Source organism: Salmo salar, chromosome ssa11, assembly GCF_905237065.1.
Source record: "Salmo salar chromosome ssa11, Ssal_v3.1, whole genome shotgun sequence".
In the NCBI taxonomy this organism is placed as follows: domain Eukaryota; kingdom Metazoa; phylum Chordata; class Actinopteri; order Salmoniformes; family Salmonidae; genus Salmo; species Salmo salar.
In genome coordinates this window covers 111,010,883-111,031,988 of record NC_059452.1, presented here as the reverse complement: position 1 = coordinate 111,031,988, position 21,106 = coordinate 111,010,883, and the positions used below count along the sequence as shown (strand labels likewise).

At 44.1% G+C, this 21,106-nt stretch overlaps 2 protein-coding genes across 3 annotated transcripts; one reads left to right on the top strand and one right to left on the bottom strand.

The window, feature by feature from the left end:
* Window positions 1-5,038: 5,038 nt before the first annotated feature.
* LOC123725221 (deoxynucleoside triphosphate triphosphohydrolase SAMHD1) lies at window positions 5,039-7,565 on the bottom strand. Of its 2 annotated transcripts, none has more exons than XM_045690331.1 (7): window positions 7,543-7,565; window positions 7,286-7,401; window positions 6,874-7,013; window positions 6,654-6,749; window positions 6,387-6,491; window positions 6,152-6,289; window positions 5,039-5,956 (listed from the first exon to the last, which is right to left on the bottom strand). In XM_045690331.1, exons 1-7 carry the CDS (start codon window positions 7,548-7,550, stop codon window positions 5,924-5,926), a joined length of 636 nt encoding a protein of 211 aa, XP_045546287.1. In that variant the 5' UTR covers window positions 7,551-7,565; the 3' UTR covers window positions 5,039-5,923. The 2 variants fall into 2 exon arrangements, with proteins under 2 accessions (XP_045546287.1, XP_045546288.1); XM_045690332.1 differs by having other exon boundaries at window positions 6,895-7,013.
* Window positions 7,566-14,706: 7,141 nt separating this feature from the next.
* Window positions 14,707-17,374, top strand: LOC123725123 (uncharacterized; the record flags this gene model as incomplete). Its single annotated transcript, XM_045688927.1, has 2 exons — window positions 14,707-15,662; window positions 17,185-17,374. Coding segments are annotated over 2 exons (1,146 nt in total), but the record flags the coding sequence as incomplete, so codon positions are not given.
* Window positions 17,375-21,106: the final 3,732 nt, after the last annotated feature.

The window sequence follows — 21,106 nt, the reverse complement described above, 5'->3', positions numbered from 1 at the left end:
ACGAGATCGGTGAGGTCATCATCCTCGAGCAACTTCTACAAGTTCTACCACACGACATTCGAACCTGGGTTCGAGAGCACGAGCCCAAGGACGGGCTTATGGCGGCCAAGCTTGCGCTGCAGTACCATAATGCACGTAAAGGGGGCCCACCACGACCTGCAGCACCCGCTCCAAGGAGTCTCCGAGACACAAGGGACATCAGAGATACCCGAGATGGTGGAGGTAACTCTGGGGGTTATGTGTCTGGGAGGAGGGAGGTAAGGGATTATGCAGTTCGCTCTGATGGGAGGGGTCTGACCTGTTTTTACTGCCGACAGCAGGGGCACAAGGCTTCAATGTGTCCGCTACGTAAATCCAAGCTCTCAGGTTACTGTTATGTGCCCAGAGAGGGGGATGGTGTTCAGAATAGACAGACTGGGGAAGGGTCAGTCTTGGTACCTGTAAAAGTGAATGGTAAAAGTCTTACTGCAATGATTGACACCGGCAGTTCCCTGTCGTTGATCAGAAAATGTAATGTACCTGTTAATGACATTGATTACGGTCACCAGACACTGATCCAATGTGTCCATGGTGACCAGTCACAGCAGCCCACAGCTGAACTCACAGTGGAGATTCAGGGTCAGAAATACCTCCTCAAAGTTGGGGTAATGGAGAAGCTACCTTTTGAGATGATTTTGGGGAGGGATGTGCCTGTACTCTCTGATCTGTTGGGAAGTGTGGGGGGTCAGCTATATGAGCAGTCAGTTTGCCAGTCTGATGTTCAGGTGTCATGTTCAGTTGTCACTCGTGCACAGGCCAAAGCTGGTTTACAACCTCTGCCTGACTTGTGTGATAGTCTGTGTGAGGGGGGAACCAAAGGGCCCAGAAAGTCACGCCGCCAGCGGCGTCTTGAGAAGTATGTGGGAACCCCTGTACCTGTTGCTGATGTGTCTGGGTTAGAAGTGCAATGGGAAGTTCCACAAAATTTTGCTACACTGCAGAAGTCTGATGCAACCTTGAAAGGTTTATTTGATAAGGCCTTAGCTGGGGACAGCCAATCTTCATGTGGGGGAATATACACAGTAGACAACCACATACTCTACCTTGGGTCAGAAGCAGATAGCAGGAAGTTAGTGGTGCCATCTACATGTAGACCACTTGTTCTCAACCTTGCACATACAGTTCCATGGGCAGGCCATCTAGGGCAACATAAGACCTATCTTAGGCTAGGCTCCCGTTTCTTTTGGCCCTCCATGTATACTGATGTACAAACATACTGCAAAACATGCCCCACGTGACAGAAAACCAGTGCTGTCCGTAGGTCTGACCGGGCTCCTCTATGTTCACTGCCAGTTATCTCTACCCCATTCAAGAGAATTGCAATGGACATTGTTGGACCCGTGGGAAAGAGTAGTGCAGGTTACCAGTATATATTGGTGATCTGTGACTATGCCACCCGGTTCCCAGAAGCCTTCCCACTCCGTTCCATAACCACTCCAAAAATAATCAGTGCTCTTGTTCAGCTCTTTTCTCGTGTAGGAATCCCAGATGAAATCCTGACGGACCAAGGCACAAACTTCACTTCACGACTGATGGTTCAACTCCACCGACAGCTGGGCATTAAAGGCTTGAGGACCACTCCCTACCATCCCCAAACGGATGGGCTTGTAGAGAGATTCAATCAAACGCTCAAGAATATGCTGAGGAAGTTTGTGGCTGACACTGGTAAAGACTGGGATAAGTGGTTACCCTTTCTGCTTTTTGCTTACAGGGAGGTGCCTCAGGCATCGACAGGTTTCTCACCATTCGAACTCCTCTATGGATGGCCAGTGCAGGGACCACTGGACCTGCTGAAGAAGTGCTGGGAAGGTTCCCCAGTAGCTACCTCAGGACAGGGGATTGTCCAGTACGTTCTCCAGATGCGGGACAGGCTGGAGCGGTACCGAGAGGAGGCTAGGGCAAACCACCAGAGGGGGACCGCAATGATGATACACAACCAGGACATCCCGTGGTCATTTTTATGGTGGGTTGCAACTTGCAGAATCCTTCCAAGGTTGAACCCACCAGATGGGGACTGTCATGACTCTCCTGACAGTGGAACATTATGACTGCTGAATATTTTTTGAAGGTAAGATGGACCCCTAAGCTCCACTCTACGTTTAATTCAAAATGCCTATTTCTTTCTAAATCAATTTTTTCAAGTATACATTCTTTCCATTGCAGGACAAGGATTGTCCTCACTTTCAAAAATTCCCAAATTGCTTCAACTTGCATTTCTGATTGACTGGCAAGTTTCACCATCCAATTATTTTAGATCTATAGGAGTGCAAGTTTCACCATCCAATTATTTCAGATCTACAGGAGTGCAAGTTTCACCATCCAATTATTTCAGATCTATAGGAGTGCTAGTTTCACCATGGGGTGAACTAGCCTAGGCAGCCGATAGCAGTGCTTCATTTTTGCTGGATCCTGCCAGCACAGGATCCAGCAGCACAGGATCCAGCAGCACAGGATCTTGTCAGCACAGGATCTTGTCAGCACAGGATCTTGTCAGCACAGGATCTTGTCAGCACAGGATCCAGCAGCACAGGATCCAGCAGCACAGGATCCAGCAGCACAGGATCCAGCAGCACAGGATCCAGCAGCACAGGATCCTGCCAGCACAGGATCCAGCACCTCTCAGTTTTGGACTGATTCGTTCCGGAAACCATTTGCCAGGATTTGCCTCTTGAGCATTGACCACAAGTTCTCAATGGGATTAAGGTCTGGGGAGTTTCCGTGCCATGGACCCAAAATATCGATGTTTTGTTCTCCGAGACACTTAGTTATCACTTATGCCTTATGGCAAGGTGCTCCATCATGCTGGAAAAGGCATTGTTCGTCACCAAACTGTTCCTGGATGGTTGGGAGAAGTTGCTCTCGGAGGATGTGTTGGTATCATTCTTTATTCATGGCTGTGTTCTTAGGAAAAATTGTGAGTGAGCCCACTCCCTTGGCTGAGAAACAACCCCACACATGAATGGTCTCAGGATGCTTTACTGTTGGCATGACACAGGACTGATGGTAGCGCTCACCTTGTCTTCTCCAGACAAGCTTTTTTCCGGATGCCCCAAACAATCGGAAAGGAGATTCATCAGAGAAAATGACTTTACCTCAGTTCTCAGCAGTCCAATCCCTGTACCTTTTGCAGAATATCAGTCTGTCCCTGATGTTTTTCCATGAGAGAAGTGGTTCTTTGCTGCCCTTCGCCTTCTTCACAACAATTGAACCGCTCTCCTTGAAGTTCTTGATGATCCGATAAATGGTTGATTTAGGTGCAATCTTACTGGCAACAATATCCTTGCCTGTGAAGCCCTTTTTGTGCAAAGCAATGATGACGGCACGTGTTTCCTTGCAGTTAACCCTAGTTGACAAAGGAAGAACAATGATTCCAAGCACCAGCCTCCTTTTGAAGCTTCCAGTCTGTTATTCAAACTCAATCAGCATGAGAGAGTGATCTCCAGCCTTGTCCTCGTCAACACTCACACCTGTGTTAACGAGAGCATCACTGACATGATGTCAGCTGGTCCTTTTGTGGCAGGGCTGAAATGCAGTGGAATTTTGGGGGGGAATTCAGTTCATTTGCATGGCAAAGAGGGACTTTGCAATTAATTGCAATTCATCTGATCACTCTTCATAACATTCTAGAGTACATGCAAATTGCCATCATACAAACTGAGGCAGCAGACTTTATGAAAATGTATATTTATGTCATTCTCAAAAGTTTTGGCCACAACTTTATATAGACCAAGGAGTGGCCATTGCTGTGGTGGGAGAACTAGGAGATTCAGTTTCTATAATCTCCCTCTCTCTCTCTGCTCTGATAGAAACGAGCCTGCAACTCTTATCTCTCCAGCAGTTGCACTTAATCATTTATTTCCTTATAGAATCATAGCCCCGCAGGAAGGGTGCTTGAGTTGGTGCAGCACCCGATACATTAAAATACATTTGCCTAAGTGATAGATTACTTCTGTCTGTTCAGAAAGAAATGAAATCATTCAGATTACTACACCAGGAGTAGGCCTGTAATTTAGCCAGAGAGGATCAATAGCTTATTTAAAAAAATAGCTGTGGATTGTGTGTAGCCCAATCACAAGGCATGCCTACAAGTTGGGAACATGTGGCAAATCTGTCAGTGATGCAGCTACAACAGGGCTTTCGCAATATTTCAAATACAATTGCAGGTTGGAAAGCAAATGGATCCTGCTGAAAAGAGAAGATTATTCTGTCTGTAGGCTACCAAGTTATCAACTTCCAAATAGGCCTATTGAGCGAGCAGCATTGTTAAGGTAAGGGTTAAGGTTAGGGGTTAAGGTTTAGGGTAGGAATGTCCCAAGGAACCCAGACAGCACTGACCCTCTCACAACGGGATGGAATGCATAGTATAACCTAAGATGAACGACTCAAGCCGTTTACCATAGACCCCCCCCAAGGTCTCGGTCTGTGTAAGTGTTAGCACACAGGGATACCTCTGCGGGTCAGGGGCAATAAGCAGACCAGAGTGGCCCCGCCCCGATCAGAAAACATTGAGTCGGATGTCTCAGCTTCCTCTTCCGTCTCTGGTATAAGGAGCAGCAGTAATTCCACTGAGGAATAATAACTGGAAACTGCGTCCAAGATGCCTGACCATTGTTTTCAAGGTAATCTACTCACTTTCGCATGCCGATTTATGGAACGTCTATATCCAGGTTACATCTGGTTTACGGCTGAGAGTTTCCTTTTGTGAGGTGGAGACTTCGCAAACCGGAACTCCCAATTTCTAATAGGTATGGACCCAGAACTAAATCACGCAGCTGATCAAATAACGCAAGATTTTTGTTCTGGGTTAACCGAGATTTGTTTTCTGTTCACCCCTATAATGGTTAAATTGAGGATTCAGGATGCTAGAGCTGTCTTCTACACAAAGTTCTAAGGAAACAGAACTCAGATAGCCAGGCAGAGAAGAGGGTTGTATTTCGCAGATGTGGCCGGTTACATTCTGTATTACAAAACCCTTCAAAAAGTGAGACTCTCCACCTCATTAGTCTTTCATTCAAAATTATATTATTTATTTAAAACAAAGTGCATAACTTAAATCAACAAACATGTCTGTCTGATCAACAGCTGTGGGCTCATCGAGGCAGACTTTAGGGTAAACATTGTGTTCATGTTGTTTAAATGAAGATAACGAGACTCCCAAATGATACCAAACACTAGACAGATAGCTGCTTGCCTCAGTAGGGTACATGGATGAAAACAAAGATAATATGATAACTTAACATTGTTTGTCAGTTAAAGTGGTGTCTTTTCGGAAGATAATTAAGCTACATTGTACCCTGATCTTTGATCTGTATGTGCTTAGCCAACTCCTACTTTAGTCTAGATACTGTAGATATGCATGACCAGGCTAACTATGGTAGCTGGGTATATAACAACTAAAACAGCGTAGAAACCATGCATAAAAGAAAGACAATGCCCTGAAACACAAACAACGGTTACCTGTTTGTTTGCATGTTGATCAATATAACACCAAGGATAAGTTCCCATTCAGCTTTGGGAGTATTACAAGGTAAAGCATGATTGTCCAAAGAGTAACTTCCACCAGGATGGATAAATATGTAAAAGTCGTTGCTTGGCTATCTGAAAGAGCCATGTGTGATAGTGGCACGTCAACATGCATAGCCTGGGAGAACAGGTATGTATACTCACATACTCCTACACTTCTCTTACCATGAAATAGCATAACGTTAAGATAACCAAACCTAAAATGTACGCTTGAAATAAAACATCAAAAGTAAATAAAAGAAAGACTACATGATCTAATCCCTGGAAAACTGAATCAGAGTGAACAGAACCCTGAGTAAAGTGACTTCTTTCGAAAGCCTGACTCACATTTTCTTGAGGTGGTGGTCACCAACCCCTGGTCCTAGGTGACCTCTGGTGTAATCACATCTCCATCCTAAACAAATGTGAACACAAACACACAGGGATACCAGTGTCAATTTTAAACATAGGAAAAATACTCTGTGTGGTGCAGGTAAGATAGTGATAGCTAGCTGGCTTGGCCTTGCACTGTCATCTTCCCCACACAATGTAAAAACGCTAAAAGCTTGAGATAAAATGATATATAAAGGAAAGAGCGAGGCCTCCTGACCTGAGGTTTGGAGAAGTTCATATCCATACACCACTGGGCAAAGTTCTTCTTAGCTGCCTCCATGGTCCTCTCATCAGTCTTCTTACAGTAGACCCTGATAAGCTGCTCAGCAAACCTTTCTGGCAGCAGCTTGGACACCTACAGGAACAACAATTGCCTTATATCATGTTTCCAAGCTCCAAAAATGATTGGATAATTCTAAAATAGGTATACGTAAGTGCATTGAAGTAGTGACCTGGTCCTTGCTGATCTGGTAAGCTTTGGTTGGGTCGTTCTTACAGTAGAAACGCATGTTGTTGATGGGGTTCTTCTCCTTCATACCCCAGTCCATGTTGATGATCTGATGGAGAGAAAGATAGGGGGTAGAGATGGACATGCAAAGAGATACCTATTTTCAACAGAGCAACTGGTAACAAAGGGTTACCTATAGAGAAGGCGGGGGGGCTATGGTAAAATGTATTCAATCAGTTCCCTGATTGAGGTGAAAAGACTGGACACTCACATGGACAACAAAGTCCTCTGGCTGCAGAGTAACATGTTTAAGGTCATTCCGAGGCCTGGACCTCGCCACACAGCCTGCCCACTCCAGGAGCTTTTTCTGGGGGAAGAGAAGACGAGGATGAGAGGCACATAATATGAATCTCGTAGAAAGCTCTGCTAGTAAGCCCTGGAAGGATATCCTCTCTCCAAACACACACACACACGCACACGCACACACACACCTGTGAAACCTCCACGCGCACCTCAGTCTGGGTCTGTCCCACACACTTGTAGAGGCGTCTGCAGGTGATGTTTTGAAGGATCTCTCTGGCCTCAGCCAGCTTAGAGGACGACGAGTACAGAATCTGCTCAAACATATTGTCTACAGGGGAAGGGAGGAGAAAGGGAGAGAGACAGGTGAGAGGGAGAGACAAGGTGATAAGGAGCGTGGGAAGATGAGAGGTAATCATGCAAACCAAACCCAGCAGTAATTGTATGGACAGGAATGTACCACACAAAAAAAACAGGTATGGCAAACCCAGCCTGTTTGGACAGCCTTGACATGGCATAAAACTCTCAAAGCTCTGGTTGTCTGGGTAAGTAGAACAGACCAGAGCCATTGTACACTTTATATTTCTATGGGGTTGAACGGACCAGTGAGTTTAGTGTAGGCCTCCATGTCGTCTATTGCTGCGGAGATGGTGAACATCTTTCCCCCTGAACCTTGAATCTGGATGTGGGGGTTCGCCTTGATAAAGGCCTCTGTGATCCTGAAAAAAGACAATATAACATCTCATTTTCAACATATAACATACAGCAGAAAAAAAACTCAATTTCTGAGAACCTGTATGAATGAATAAAAGATAGGAAATAAAACAGATACACAGTACCAGTCAAAAGTTTGGACAAACCTACTCATTCCAGGGTTTTTCCCTTTGTTTTCTACTTTGTAGAATGATAATGAAGACATCAAAATTAAGAAATGTTAAACAAATCAAAATATATTTTATATTTGAGATTCTTCAAAGTAGCCGCCCTTTGCCTTGATGACAGCTTTGCACACTCTTGGATCCTGGGGTAAACGTTGAACATTGTTATACTCAGAGTATAGGAACATTAGTTACAAAGGAGACATGAGGGATGCCATAATGAAGCTTGGGAGGGACTGAGTGCAGGGAAACCAACCGTGACAGTACTGACAAGGGAAGAAACCGCTGAAGGTTCATATGACTTAGTTCCCTGCTTAGCGAGAATGACGCAATGTTTAGAGATGAGGAGGAGACTCCACCCAAAGTGGGGTCTGAATACCACCACGGGGGAAGCCATGTCTGTGTCTGAATTACAGCTGTAACGACCCTTTGGGGAGAATTCAACTTGGTTAAGCTTCTCTAGTGTCCGTGAGTTACTTACTCTGAAAAATTAGAACCTAACAGTAGTCACCTGGACTGCATTTCAAATAAAAAAGGTGTGCCTTGTTAAAAGTTCATTTGTGGAATTTCTTTCCTTAATGCGTTTGAGCCAATCAGTTGTGTTGTGACAAGGTAGGGGTGGTATACAGAAGATAGCCCTTTTTGGTAAAATACCAAGTCCATATTATGGCAAGAACAGCTCAAATAAGCAAAGAGAAACGACAGTCCATCATTACTTTAAGACATGAAGGTCAGTCCATCATTACTTTAAGACATGAAGGTCAGTCCATCATTACTTTAAGACATGAAGGTCAGTTCATCATTACTTTAAGACATGAAAGTCAGTCAATATGGAAAATGTCAACAACTTCAAAAGTTTAACCGTCAAGCGCTATGATGAAACTGGCTCTCATGAGGACCGCCACAGGAAAGGAAGACCCAGAGTTACCTCTTCTGCAGAGGATAAGTTCATTAGAGTTAACTGCACCTCAGATTGCAGCCCAAATAAATGCTTCACAGAGTTCAACATCAACAGTTCAGAGGAGACAGCGTGAATCAGGCCTTCATGGTCTAAGCGCTGCAAAGAAACCCCTACTAAAGGACACCAATAAGAAGAAGAGACTTGCTTGGGCCAAGAAACACGAGCAATGGACATTAGACCGGTGGAAATCTGTCCTTTGGTCTGATGAGTCCAAATTTAAGATTTTTGGTTCCAACTGCCATGTCTTTGTGAGACGCAGAGTAGGTGAATGGATGATCTCCTCATGTGTATTTCCCACCATGAAGCATGGAGGAGGAGGTGTGATGGTGCTTTGCTGGTGACACTGTCTGTGATTTATTTAGAATTCAAGGCACACTTAACCAGCATGGCTACCACAGCGATATGCCATCCCATCTGGTTTACGCTTAGTGGGATTATCATTTGATCTTCAGCAGGACAATGATCCAACACACCTCCAGGCTGTGTATGGGCTATTTGACCAAGAAGGAGAGTGATGGAGTGCTGTATCAGATGACCTGGCCTCCACAATCACCCGACCTCAACCCAATTGAGATGGTTTGGGATGAGTTGGACCACAGAGTGATGGAAAAGCAGCTAACAAGTGCTCAGCATATGTGGGAACTTCTTCAAGATAGTTGGAAATGCATTCCAGGTGAAGCTGGTTGAGAGAATGCCAAACGTGTGCAACGCTATTATCAAGGCAAATGGTGACTACTTTGAAGAATCTAAAATATATTTTGATTTGTTTTACCATTGTTTGGTTACTACATGATTCCATATGTGTTATTTCATAGTTTTGATGTCTTCACTATTATTCTACAATGTAGAAATAGTAAAAAACCCTTGAATGAGTTGGTGTGTCCAAACTTTTGACTGGTACTGTAGGGCTCCCGAGTGGCGCAGCAGTCTAATGCACTACATCTCAGTGCTAGAGGCGTCACTACAGACCCTGGTTCGATTCCAGGTTGTATCACAACCGGACGTGATTGGGAGTCCCATAGGGCGTCGGGCAATTGGCCCAGAGTCGTCTGGGTTTGGCCGGGGGTAGGCAGTCATTGTAAATAAGAATTTGTTCTTAACTTAAAAAAACGTACAAAGTTATGGAAACTCGAGTAAAGTGTATTTAACCTCTTAGGGCTAGGGGGCAGTATTTACACCGCCGGATAAAAAACGTACCCGATTTAATCTGGTTACTACTCCTACCCAGTAACTAGAATATGCATATACTTATTAGATATGGATAGAAAACACCCTAAAGTTTCTAAAACTGTTTGAATGGTGTCTGTGAGTATAACAGAACTCATATGGCAGGCAAAAACCTGAGAGATTCCTTTACAGGAAGTGGCCTGTCTGACCATTTATTGGCTTTCTTTGACATCTCTTTCCAAAACAAAGGATCTCTGCGGTAACGTGACACTTCCCACGGCTCCCATAGGCTCTCAGAGCCCGGGAAAAAGCTGAATGTCGTCATTCCAGCCCCAGGCTGAAACACATTATCGCCTTTGTCAAGTGGCCGATCAGGGGACAGTGGGCTTAGGGGCGTGCACTGGTCGCCCCCATCTTTCTTTTTTTTCCTCTGTTTACCGAAACGCAGATTCCCGGTCGGAATATTATCGCTTTTTTACGAGATAAATTGCATAAAAATTGATTTTAAACAGCGGTTGACATGCTTCGAAGTACGGTAATGGAATATTTAGAATTTTTTTGTCACGAAATGCGCCATGCTCGTAACCCTGATTTACCATTTCGGATAGTGTCTTGAACGCACGAACAAAACGCCGCTGTTTGGATATAACGATGGATTATTTGGGACCAAACCAACATTTGTCATTGAAGTAGAAGTCCTGGGAGTGCATTCTGACGAAGAACAGGAAAGGTAATAACATTTTTGTTATAGTAAATCTGATTTTGGTGAAGGCTAAACTTGCTGGGTGTCTAAATAGCTAGCCCGTGATGGCTGGGCTATGTACTTAGAATATTGCAAAATGTGCTTTCACCAAAAAGCTATTTTAAAATCGGACATATCGAGTGCATAGAGGAGTTCTGTATCTATAATTCTTAAAATAATTGTTATGCTTTTTGTGAACGTTTATCGTGAGTAATTTAGTAAATTGTTAGTAAATTCCCCGGAAGTTTGCGGGGGGTATGCTAGTTCTGAACGTCACATGCTAATGTAAAAAGCTGTTTTTTGATATAAATATGAACTTGATTGAACAAAACATGCATGTATTGTATAACATAATGTCCTAGGGTTGTCATCTGATGAAGATCATCAAAGGTTAGTGCTGCATTTAGCTGTGGTTTGGGTTTATGTGACATTATATGCTAGCTTGAAAAATGGGTGTCTGATTATTTCTGGCTGGGTACTCTGCAAACATAATCTAATGTTTTTCTTTCGTTGTAAAGCCTTTTTGAAATCGGACAGTGTGGTTAGATAAAGGAGAGTCCTGTCTTTAAAATGGTGTAAAATAGTTATATGTTTGAGAAATTGAAGTAATAGCATTTTTAAGGTATTTGAATATCGCGCCACGGGATTAGACTGGCTGTTGCGTAGGTGGGACGATTTGGTGCCACCTACCCTAGAGAGGTTAAAGCAGGTGCTTCCACACAGGTGTGGTTTCTGAGTTAATTAAGCAACAAACATGCTGGGCAGGCCATTATTTTGGCTACCATGACTATGTCCCTTTAGGATAACAATGCCTACTCGGCTCCATCATTCATTGAATCAGATGACTAATTTATCACAAAACCCACTGATATTGACAACTACTTTCATTTATTTTTCATTGGCAAGATGAACAAACTTAGGGGTGACATGCCAGCAACAAACGCTGACACTACACATCCAAGTATATGTGACAAATTATGAAAGACAAGAATTATACTTTTGAATTCCTTAAAGTGAGTGTGGAAGAGGTGAACAAATTATTGTTGTCTATCAACAATGACAAGCCACTGAGGTCTGACAACTTGGATGGAAGATTACTGTGGATAACAGCGGATGATGTTGCCACATCTTCAATTTAAGCCTACTAGAAAGTGTGTGCCCTTAGGCCTGGAGGGAAGTTAAAGTCCTTCCGCTTCCTAAGAATAGTAAAGCCCCCTTTACTGGCTAAAATAGCCGACCAATCAGCCTGTTACCAACCCTTAGTAAACTTCTGTAAAAATAGTGTTTGACCTGATACGTCCCACCTAGCCCATAGAGGTTAACGTCTCTATCTTAGTACATACATTTCACACTTACTTCAGTAACCAGTTAGGGTATAAAGAAATAAAGACAGGTGTTCATATTTAATATAAGCAATATTTAGTATACTTATCGATGTTATGGATGAGCGCGGTTGTTTGTTCTGTTCCTCTCTCTCTCCATCTCTGTAGCTTCCAGGTATGCTGGATAAGGACCCGAGCTAAGGGAATTGGGCTTACTTTGTAGTGCCTGTCCGGAATGGCTCATTAATGTAAACGGGCATATTGGAAGACACTGTCAGTAGTGATGTAATTTTGTAAATGTTATATTGTGATGTTGTTTCATAAACGTGTTGCAATGTATATATTTTGGTATGTTTAGATAAATGGAAACTGTATGTTGAATAGGTAATTGCTTAATTAATTAGTGTTAATTGTTCTGAGGGGAGGGGCTACCCCTACAAAAGGAGCCTCTCTTTCAGTTCATGGGGAGGCATTTTGGATTGAGCTGTGGGTGGGGCAGCTTTGTTTTTAAGCTGTCCCATAAGGTATATGTTTGATGGCAGTACTGTTGTTTTGTTCCGGAATCACTATGTAAATAAACACCTTTGCACAGAAGAACTTTTTGCGGCTCCGCCATCTTTTTATTTTTTATAGAGGTTAGGTTTTCCAGTTTAGCCTTCTGGCCTACTCTACGTGACATATGGTGGCAGCAGTGGGATGGCGCACCGCAAATCAGTGAATTCCAACAAGAGAGGTAAAGGAATGCGTACAGGATTGCGTTCACAGCAGCAGCATCAACTGTCATAAAAGGTAATTGAAGTTGAAACTGGGTGGAATACCATGGAATCTTCTGGTGAAGAGGTTAATTATGAGAAACTAGGAGCCCGACCAAGGGGCCAAACACAACCAGAACTGTTTGAACTACCGGTTGAGAAGAGGGACGAAGACCTCAAGCAGGAGTTTCGGGGCCTACGCCAATCTATCCTCACAGCTCCTCACCAAGCGGAACTCGTCAGTGAGAGCCCAAGATTGGGTCTGCCAACACCAGGACGACAAAGGCTCGACGCAGCAGGGACTTCAACTCCACAGCAGGATCCCCAAGCAGTAATGAGGCCAGCCCCAGCACCAGGAGACCAGTCCAGCAGTGTTAACCTGTTAGGGCTAGGGGGCAGCATTGACACGGCTGGATAAAAAACATACCCGATTTAATCTGGTTACCACTCCTACTCAGTAACTAGAATATGCATATACTTATTACATATGGATAGAAAACACCCTAAATTTTCTAAAACTGTTTGAATGGTGTCTGTGAGTATAACAGAACTCAAATGGCAGGTCAAAACCTGAGAGATTCCTTTACAGGAAGTGGCCTGTCTGACCATTTGTTGAACTTGTTTTCCATCTCTATCATTTACTAAGGATCTCTGCTCTAACGTGACACTTCCCACGTCTTCCATAGGCTCTCAGAGCCCGGGAAAAAACAGAATGTCGTCATTCCAGCCCCAGGCTGAAACACATTATCGCCTTTCTCAAGTGGCCGATCAAGAGACACTGGCTTATGCGCGTGACCCCGACCGCCCCGCCTTTGGGATTTTTTTCCTCTGTTTGCCGAAAAGGAGATTCCCTGTCGGAATATTATCGCTTTTCTACGAGAAAAATGTTGTAAAAATTGATTTTAAACAGCGGTTGACATGCTTCGAAGTACGGTAATGGAATACTTAGAATTTTATTGTCACGAATTGCGCCAAGCGCGTGACACTTCTTTACTATTTCGGATAGCGTCTGGAACGCATACGAACAAAAACGCCGCTATTCGGATATAACGATGGATTATTTTGGACCAAACCAACATTTGTTATTGAAGTAGCTGTCCTGGGTGTGTATTCTGACGAAGACAACAAAAGGTAATGAAATTTTTATAATAGTAAATATGATTATGGTGAGTGCTAAACTTGCCGGGTGTCTAAATAGCGAGCCCGTGATGCCTGGGCTATGTACTTAGAATATTGCAAAATGTGCTTTCACCAAAAAGCTATTTTAAAATCGGACATATCGAGTGCATAGAGGAGGTCTGTATCTATAATTCTTAAAATAATTGTTATGCTTTTTGTGAACGTTTATCGTGAGTAATTTAGTAAAATGTTAGCGAATTCCCCGGAAGTTTGCGGGGGGTATGCTAGTTCTGAACGTCACATGCTAATGTAAAAAGCTGGTTTTTTGATATAAATATGAACTTGATTGAACAAAACATGCATGTATTGTATAACATAATGTCCTAGGGTTGTCATCTGATGAAGATCATCAAAGGTGAGTGCTGCATTTAGCTGTCTTCTGGGTTTTGGTGACATTATATGCTGGCTTGAAAAATGGGTGTCTGATTATTTCTGGCTTGGTACTCTGCTGACATAATCTAATGTTTTGCTTTCGTTGTAAAGCCTTTTTGAAATCGGACAGTGTGGTTAGATTAACGAGAGTCTTATCTTTAAATGGCTGTAAAATAGTCATATGTTTGAGAAATTGAAGTAATAGGATTTTTAAGGTTTTGAAAATCGCGCCACAGGATAGCCGTGGCTGTTACGTAGGTGGGACGAATTCGTCCCGCCTAGCCTAGAGAGGTTAACGTTCATCTTCCAGCATTCCTGAGGAAGGAGCCAAAGATGCCCTCATACCAGCAGGGGGAGGACATTGAAAACTACTTGCTGAGGTTTGAGCGAATGGCCAAGACGTGGCAGTGGCCGGAGGTAGAGTGGGCCTGCAGGCTTGTCCCATTGCTCACGGGCAAGGCCTTAGAGGCTTACACAGCAATGGATGAGGGGCTGTCCAACGTCTACAAGGGCTTGAAGGAAGCGCTGCTGGTGAAGTTCGACATCTCCTCGGAGACCTACCGTCAACGCTTTAGAGCTGCATCGACGCCATCGGGTGAGTCACCGACAGAGACGTACCACCGCCTCAAGGGTCTCTACCGATGATGGGTTCAACCAGAGGAGAAGACACAGGACGAGATCGGTGAGGTCATCATCCTCGAGCAACTTCTACAAGTTCTACCACACGACATTCGAACCTGGGTTCGAGAGCACGAGCCCAAGGACGGGCTTATGGCGGCCAAGCTTGCGCTGCAGTACCATAATGCACGTAAAGGGGGCCCACCACGACCTGCAGCACCCGCTCCAAGGAGTCTCCGAGACACAAGGGACATCAGAGATACCCGAGATGGTGGAGGTAACTCTGGGGGTTATGTGTCTGGGAGGAGGGAGGTAAGGGATTATGCAGTTCGCTCTGATGGGAGGGGTCTGACCTGTTTTTACTGCCGACAGCAGGGGCACAAGGCTTCAATGTGTCCGCTACGTAAATCCAAGCTCTCAGGTTACTGTTATGTGCCCAGAGAGGGGGATGGTGTTCAGAATAGACAGACTGGGGAAGGGTCAGTCTTGGTACCTGTAAAAGTGAATGGTAAAAGTCTTACTGCAATGATTGACACCGGCAGTTCCCTGTCGTTGATCAGAAAATGTAATGTACCTGTTAATGACATTGATTACGGTCACCAGACACTGATCCAATGTGTCCATGGTGACCAGTCACAGCAGCCCACAGCTGAACTCACAGTGGAGATTCAGGGTCAGAAATACCTCCTCAAAGTTGGGGTAATGGAGAAGCTACCTTTTGAGATGATTTTGGGGAGGGATGTGCCTGTACTCTCTGATCTGTTGGGAAGTGTGGGGGGTCAGCTATATGAGCAGTCAGTTTGCCAGTCTGATGTTCAGGTGTCATGTTCAGTTGTCACTCGTGCACAGGCCAAAGCTGGTTTACAACCTCTGCCTGACTTGTGTGATAGTCTGTGTGAGGGGGGAAACAAAGGGCCCAGAAAGTCACGCCGCCAGCGGCGTCTTGAGAAGTATGTGGGAACCCCTGTACCTGTTGCTGATGTGTCTGGGTTAGAAGTGCAATGGGAAGTTCCACAAAATTTTGCTACACTGCAGAAGTCTGATGCAACCTTGAAAGGTTTATTTGATAAGGCCTTAGCTGGGGACAGCCAATCTTCATGTGGGGGAATATACACAGTAGACAACCACATACTCTACCTTGGGTCAGAAGCAGATAGCAGGAAGTTAGTGGTGCCATCTACATGTAGACCACTTGTTCTCAACCTTGCACATACAGTTCCATGGGCAGGCCATCTAGGGCAACATAAGACCTATCTTAGGCTAGGCTCCCGTTTCTTTTGGCCCTCCATGTATACTGATGTACAAACATACTGCAAAACATGCCCCACGTGACAGAAAACCAGTGCTGTCCGTAGGTCTGACCGGGCTCCTCTATGTTCACTGCCAGTTATCTCTACCCCATTCAAGAGAATTGCAATGGACATTGTTGGACCCTTGGAGAAGAGTAGTGCAGGTTACCAGTATATATTGGTGATCTGTGACTATGCCACCCGGTTCCCAGAAGCCTTCCCACTCCGTTCCATAACCACTCCAAAAATAATCAGTGCTCTTGTTCAGCTCTTTTCTCGTGTAGGAATCCCAGATGAAATCCTGACGGACCAAGGCACAAACTTCACTTCACGACTGATGGTTCAACTCCACCGACAGCTGGGCATTAAAGGCTTGAGGACCACTCCCTACCATCCCCAAACGGATGGGCTTGTAGAGAGATTCAATCAAACGCTCAAGAATATGCTGAGGAAGTTTGTGGCTGACACTGGTAAAGACTGGGATAAGTGGTTACCCTTTCTGCTTTTTGCTTACAGGGAGGTGCCTCAGGCATCGACAGGTTTCTCACCATTCGAACTCCTCTATGGATGGCCAGTGCAGGGACCACTGGACCTGCTGAAGAAGTGCTGGGAAGGTTCCCCAGTAGCTACCTCAGGACAGGGGATTGTCCAGTACGTTCTCCAGATGCGAGACAGGCTGGAGCGGTACCGAGAGGAGGCTAGGGCAAACCACCAGAGGGGGACCGCAATGATGATACACAACCAGGACATCCCGTGGTCATTTTTATGGTGGGTTGCAACTTGCAGAATCCTTCCAAGGTTGAACCCACCAGATGGGGACTGTCATGACTCTCCTGACAGTGGAACATTATGACTGCTGAATATTTTTTGAAGGTAAGATGGACCCCTAAGCTCCACTCTACGTTTAATTCAAAATGCCTATTTCTTTCTAAATCAATTTTTTCAAGTATACATTCTTTCCATTGCAGGACAAGGATTGTCCTCACTTTCAAAAATTCCCAAATTGCTTCAACTTGCATTTCTGATTGACTGGCAAGTTTCACCATCCAATTATTTTAGATCTATAGGAGTGCAAGTTTCACCATCCAATTATTTCAGATCTACAGGAGTGCAAGTTTCACCATCCAATTATTTCAGATCTATAGGAGTGCTAGTTTCACCATGGGGTGAACTAGCCTAGGCAGCCGATAGCAGTGCTTCATTTTTGCTGGATCCTGCCCAGCACAGGATCTTGTCAGCACAGGATCTTGTCAGCACAGGATCTTGTCAGCACAGGATCTTGTCAGCACAGGATCCAGCAGCACAGGATCCAGCAGCACAGGATCCAGCAGCACAGGATCCTGCCAGCACAGGATCCTGCCAGCACAGGATCCTGCCAGCACAGGATCCAGCACCTCTCAGTTTTGGACTGATTCGTTCCGGAAACCATTTGCCAGGATTTGCCTCTTGAGCATTGACCACAAGTTCTCAATGGGATTAAGGTCTGGGGAGTTTCCGTGCCATGGACCCAAAATATCGATGTTTTGTTCTCCGAGACACTTAGTTATCACTTATGCCTTATGGCAAGGTGCTCCATCATGCTGGAAAAGGCATTGTTCGTCACCAAACTGTTCCTGGATGGTTGGGAGAAGTTGCTCTCGGAGGATGTGTTGGTATCATTCTTTATTCATGGCTGTGTTCTTAGGAAAAATTGTGAGTGAGCCCACTCCCTTGGCTGAGAAACAACCCCACACATGAATGGTCTCAGGATGCTTTACTGTTGGCATGACACAGGACTGATGGTAGCGCTCACCTTGTCTTCTCCAGACAAGCTTTTTTCCGGATGCCCCAAACAATCGGAAAGGAGATTCATCAGAGAAAATGACTTTACCTCAGTTCTCAGCAGTCCAATCCCTGTACCTTTTGCAGAATATCAGTCTGTCCCTGATGTTTTTCCATGAGAGAAGTGGTTCTTTGCTGCCCTTCGCCTTCTTCACAACAATTGAACCGCTCTCCTTGAAGTTCTTGATGATCCGATAAATGGTTGATTTAGGTGCAATCTTACTGGCAACAATATCCTTGCCTGTGAAGCCCTTTTTGTGCAAAGCAATGATGACGGCACGTGTTTCCTTGCAGTTAACCCTAGTTGACAAAGGAAGAACAATGATTCCAAGCACCAGCCTCCTTTTGAAGCTTCCAGTCTGTTATTCAAACTCAATCAGCATGAGAGAGTGATCTCCAGCCTTGTCCTCGTCAACACTCACACCTGTGTTAACGAGAGCATCACTGACATGATGTCAGCTGGTCCTTTTGTGGCAGGGCTGAAATGCAGTGGAATTTTGGGGGGGGAATTCAGTTCATTTGCATGGCAAAGAGGGACTTTGCAATTAATTGCAATTCATCTGATCACTCTTCATAACATTCTAGAGTACATGCAAATTGCCATCATACAAACTGAGGCAGCAGACTTTATGAAAATGTATATTTATGTCATTCTCAAAAGTTTTGGCCACAACTTTATATAGACCAAGGAGTGGCCATTGCTGTGGTGGGAGAACTAGGAGATTCAGTTTCTATAATCTCCCTCTCTCTCTCTGCTCTGATAGAAACGAGCCTGCAACTCTTATCTCTCCAGCAGTTGCACTTAATCATTTATTTCCTTATAGAATCATAGCCCCGCAGGAAGGGTGCTTGAGTTGGTGCAGCACCCGATACATTAAAATACATTTGCCTAAGTGATAGATTACTTCTGTCTGTTCAGAAAGAAATGAAATCATTCAGATTACTACACCAGGAGTAGGCCTGTAATTTAGCCAGAGAGGATCAATAGCTTATTTAAAAAAATAGCTGTGGATTGTGTGTAGCCCAATCACAAGGCATGCCTACAAGTTGGGAACATGTGGCAAATCTGTCAGTGATGCAGCTACAACAGGGCTTTCGCAATATTTCAAATACAATTGCAGGTTGGAAAGCAAATGGATCCTGCTGAAAAGAGAAGATTATTCTGTCTGTAGGCTACCAAGTTATCAACTTCCAAATAGGCCTATTGAGCGAGCAGCATTGTTAACCTCTTGGGGCTAGGTGGGACGCTAGCGTGCCACCTGTGGTGCACTCCATCAACAGCAGGTGCATTTCAAGAGCGGCAAATTTGAATCCAAATAAATGTCAAAATTCAAATTTTTCAAAAATACAACTATGTTACACCATTTGAAAGATAAACATCTCCTTAATCTAACCACGTTTTACGATTTCAAAAAGGTTTTACGGCGAAAGCATAAATTTAGAGTATGTTAGGACAGTACATTTACAAGAGTTGTGTGTAATGTTTTGTCAAGTCAAAGACAGGGTCACCAAAACCATAAAACCAGCTAAAATGATACACTAACCTTTTACAATCTCCATCAGATGACACTCCTAGGACATTATGTTAGACAATGCATGCATTTTTAGTTCTATCAAGTTCATATTTATATACAAAAACAGCGTTTTACTATGGCATTGATGTTGAGGAAATCGTTTCCCTCCAATAACCGGCAGTCAAGTCAGCGTCAGAAATTAAATAATTAAAATTAGAAAACATTGGTAAAATATTATATTGTCATTTAAAGAATTATAGATTTACATCTTTTGAACGCAATCAACTTGCCAGATTTAAAAATAACCTTACTGGGAAATCACACTTTGCAATAATCTGAGCACTGTGCCCAGAAAAATACGCGTTGCGATACAGACTAGACGTCATGTTGGGGAGATCTAAAATCGAAAATACTATGTAAATAATCCATTACCTTTGATTCTCTTCATCAGATGTCACTTCCAGGTATCACAGGTCCATAACGAATGTAGTTTTGTTCAAAAAAGCTCATCATTTATGTCCAAAAATCTCCGTCTCGTTAGCACATGATGTAAGCCAGCCGGACTTCTCGTCATGAACGAGGGGAAAAAATATATTTCCGTTCGTTCAAACATGTCAAACGTTGTATAGCATAAATCATTAGGGCCTTTTTTAACCAGAACATGAATAATATTCAAGGTGGACGAATGCATAGCCTTTTATAACGTATTGGAACGAGGGTACCCAACATGAAGTAGCGCGCCAGGTGTCTAATGGGACATCACCGTTCCATGGCTCTTGTTCGGTCAGATCTCCCTCCAGAAGACTCAAAACACTTTGTAAAGGCTGGTGACATCTAGTGGAAGCAATAGGAAGTGCCAAAATATTCCTAAACCCCTGTGTTTTTCAATGGGAGAGGTTTAAAGTCAATACAACACATCAGGTATCCACTTCCTGTCAGAAAATGTCTCAGGGTTTTGCCTGCCAAATGAGTTCTGTTATACTCACAGACACCATTCAAACAGTTTTGGAAACTTTAGAGTGTTTTCTATCCATATATAATAAGTATATGCATATTCTAGTTACTGGGTAGGATTAGTAACCAGATTAAATCGGGTACATTTTTTTTATCCAGACGTGCAAATGCTGCCCCCTAGACCCAACAGGTTAAGGTAAGGGTTAAGGTTAGGGGTTAAGGTTTAGGGTAGGAATGTCCCAAGGAACCCAGACAGCACTGACCCTCTCACAACGGGATGGAATGCATAGTATAACCTAAGATGAACGACTCAAGCCGTTTACCATAGACCCCCCCAAGGTCTCGGTCTGTGTAAGTGTTAGCACACAGGGATACCTCTGCGGGTCAGGGGCAATAAGCAGACCAGAGTGGCCCCGCCCCGATCAGAAAACATTGAGTCGGATGTCTCAGCTTCCTCTTCCGTCTCTGGTATAAGGAGCAGCAGTAATTCCACTGAGGAATAATAACTGGAAACTGCGTCCAAGATGCCTGACCATTGTTTTCAAGGTAATCTACTCACTTTCGCATGCCGATTTATGGAACGTCTATATCCAGGTTACATCTGGTTTACGGCTGAGAGTTTCCTTTTGTGAGGTGGAGACTTCGCAAACCGGAACTCCCAATTTCTAATAGGTATGGACCCAGAACTAAATCACGCAGCTGATCAAATAACGCAAGATTTTTGTTCTGGGTTAACCGAGATTTGTTTTCTGTTCACCCCTATAATGGTTAAATTGAGGATTCAGGATGCTAGAGCTGTCTTCTACACAAAGTTCTAAGGAAACAGAACTCAGATAGCCAGGCAGAGAAGAGGGT

Bases quoted from the DNA above. Each gene is read 5' to 3' on its own strand.
- LOC123725221 (XM_045690331.1), bottom strand. The intron at 6,750-6,873 runs GTGTGTGTGTGC...CTCTTCCCCCAG, and splicing joins TGCGCGTGGAGGTTTCACAG to AAAAAGCTCCTGGAGTGGGC. The intron at 6,492-6,653 runs GTGAGTGTCCAG...TCTCTCCATCAG, and splicing joins CAGAGGACTTTGTTGTCCAT to ATCATCAACATGGACTGGGG.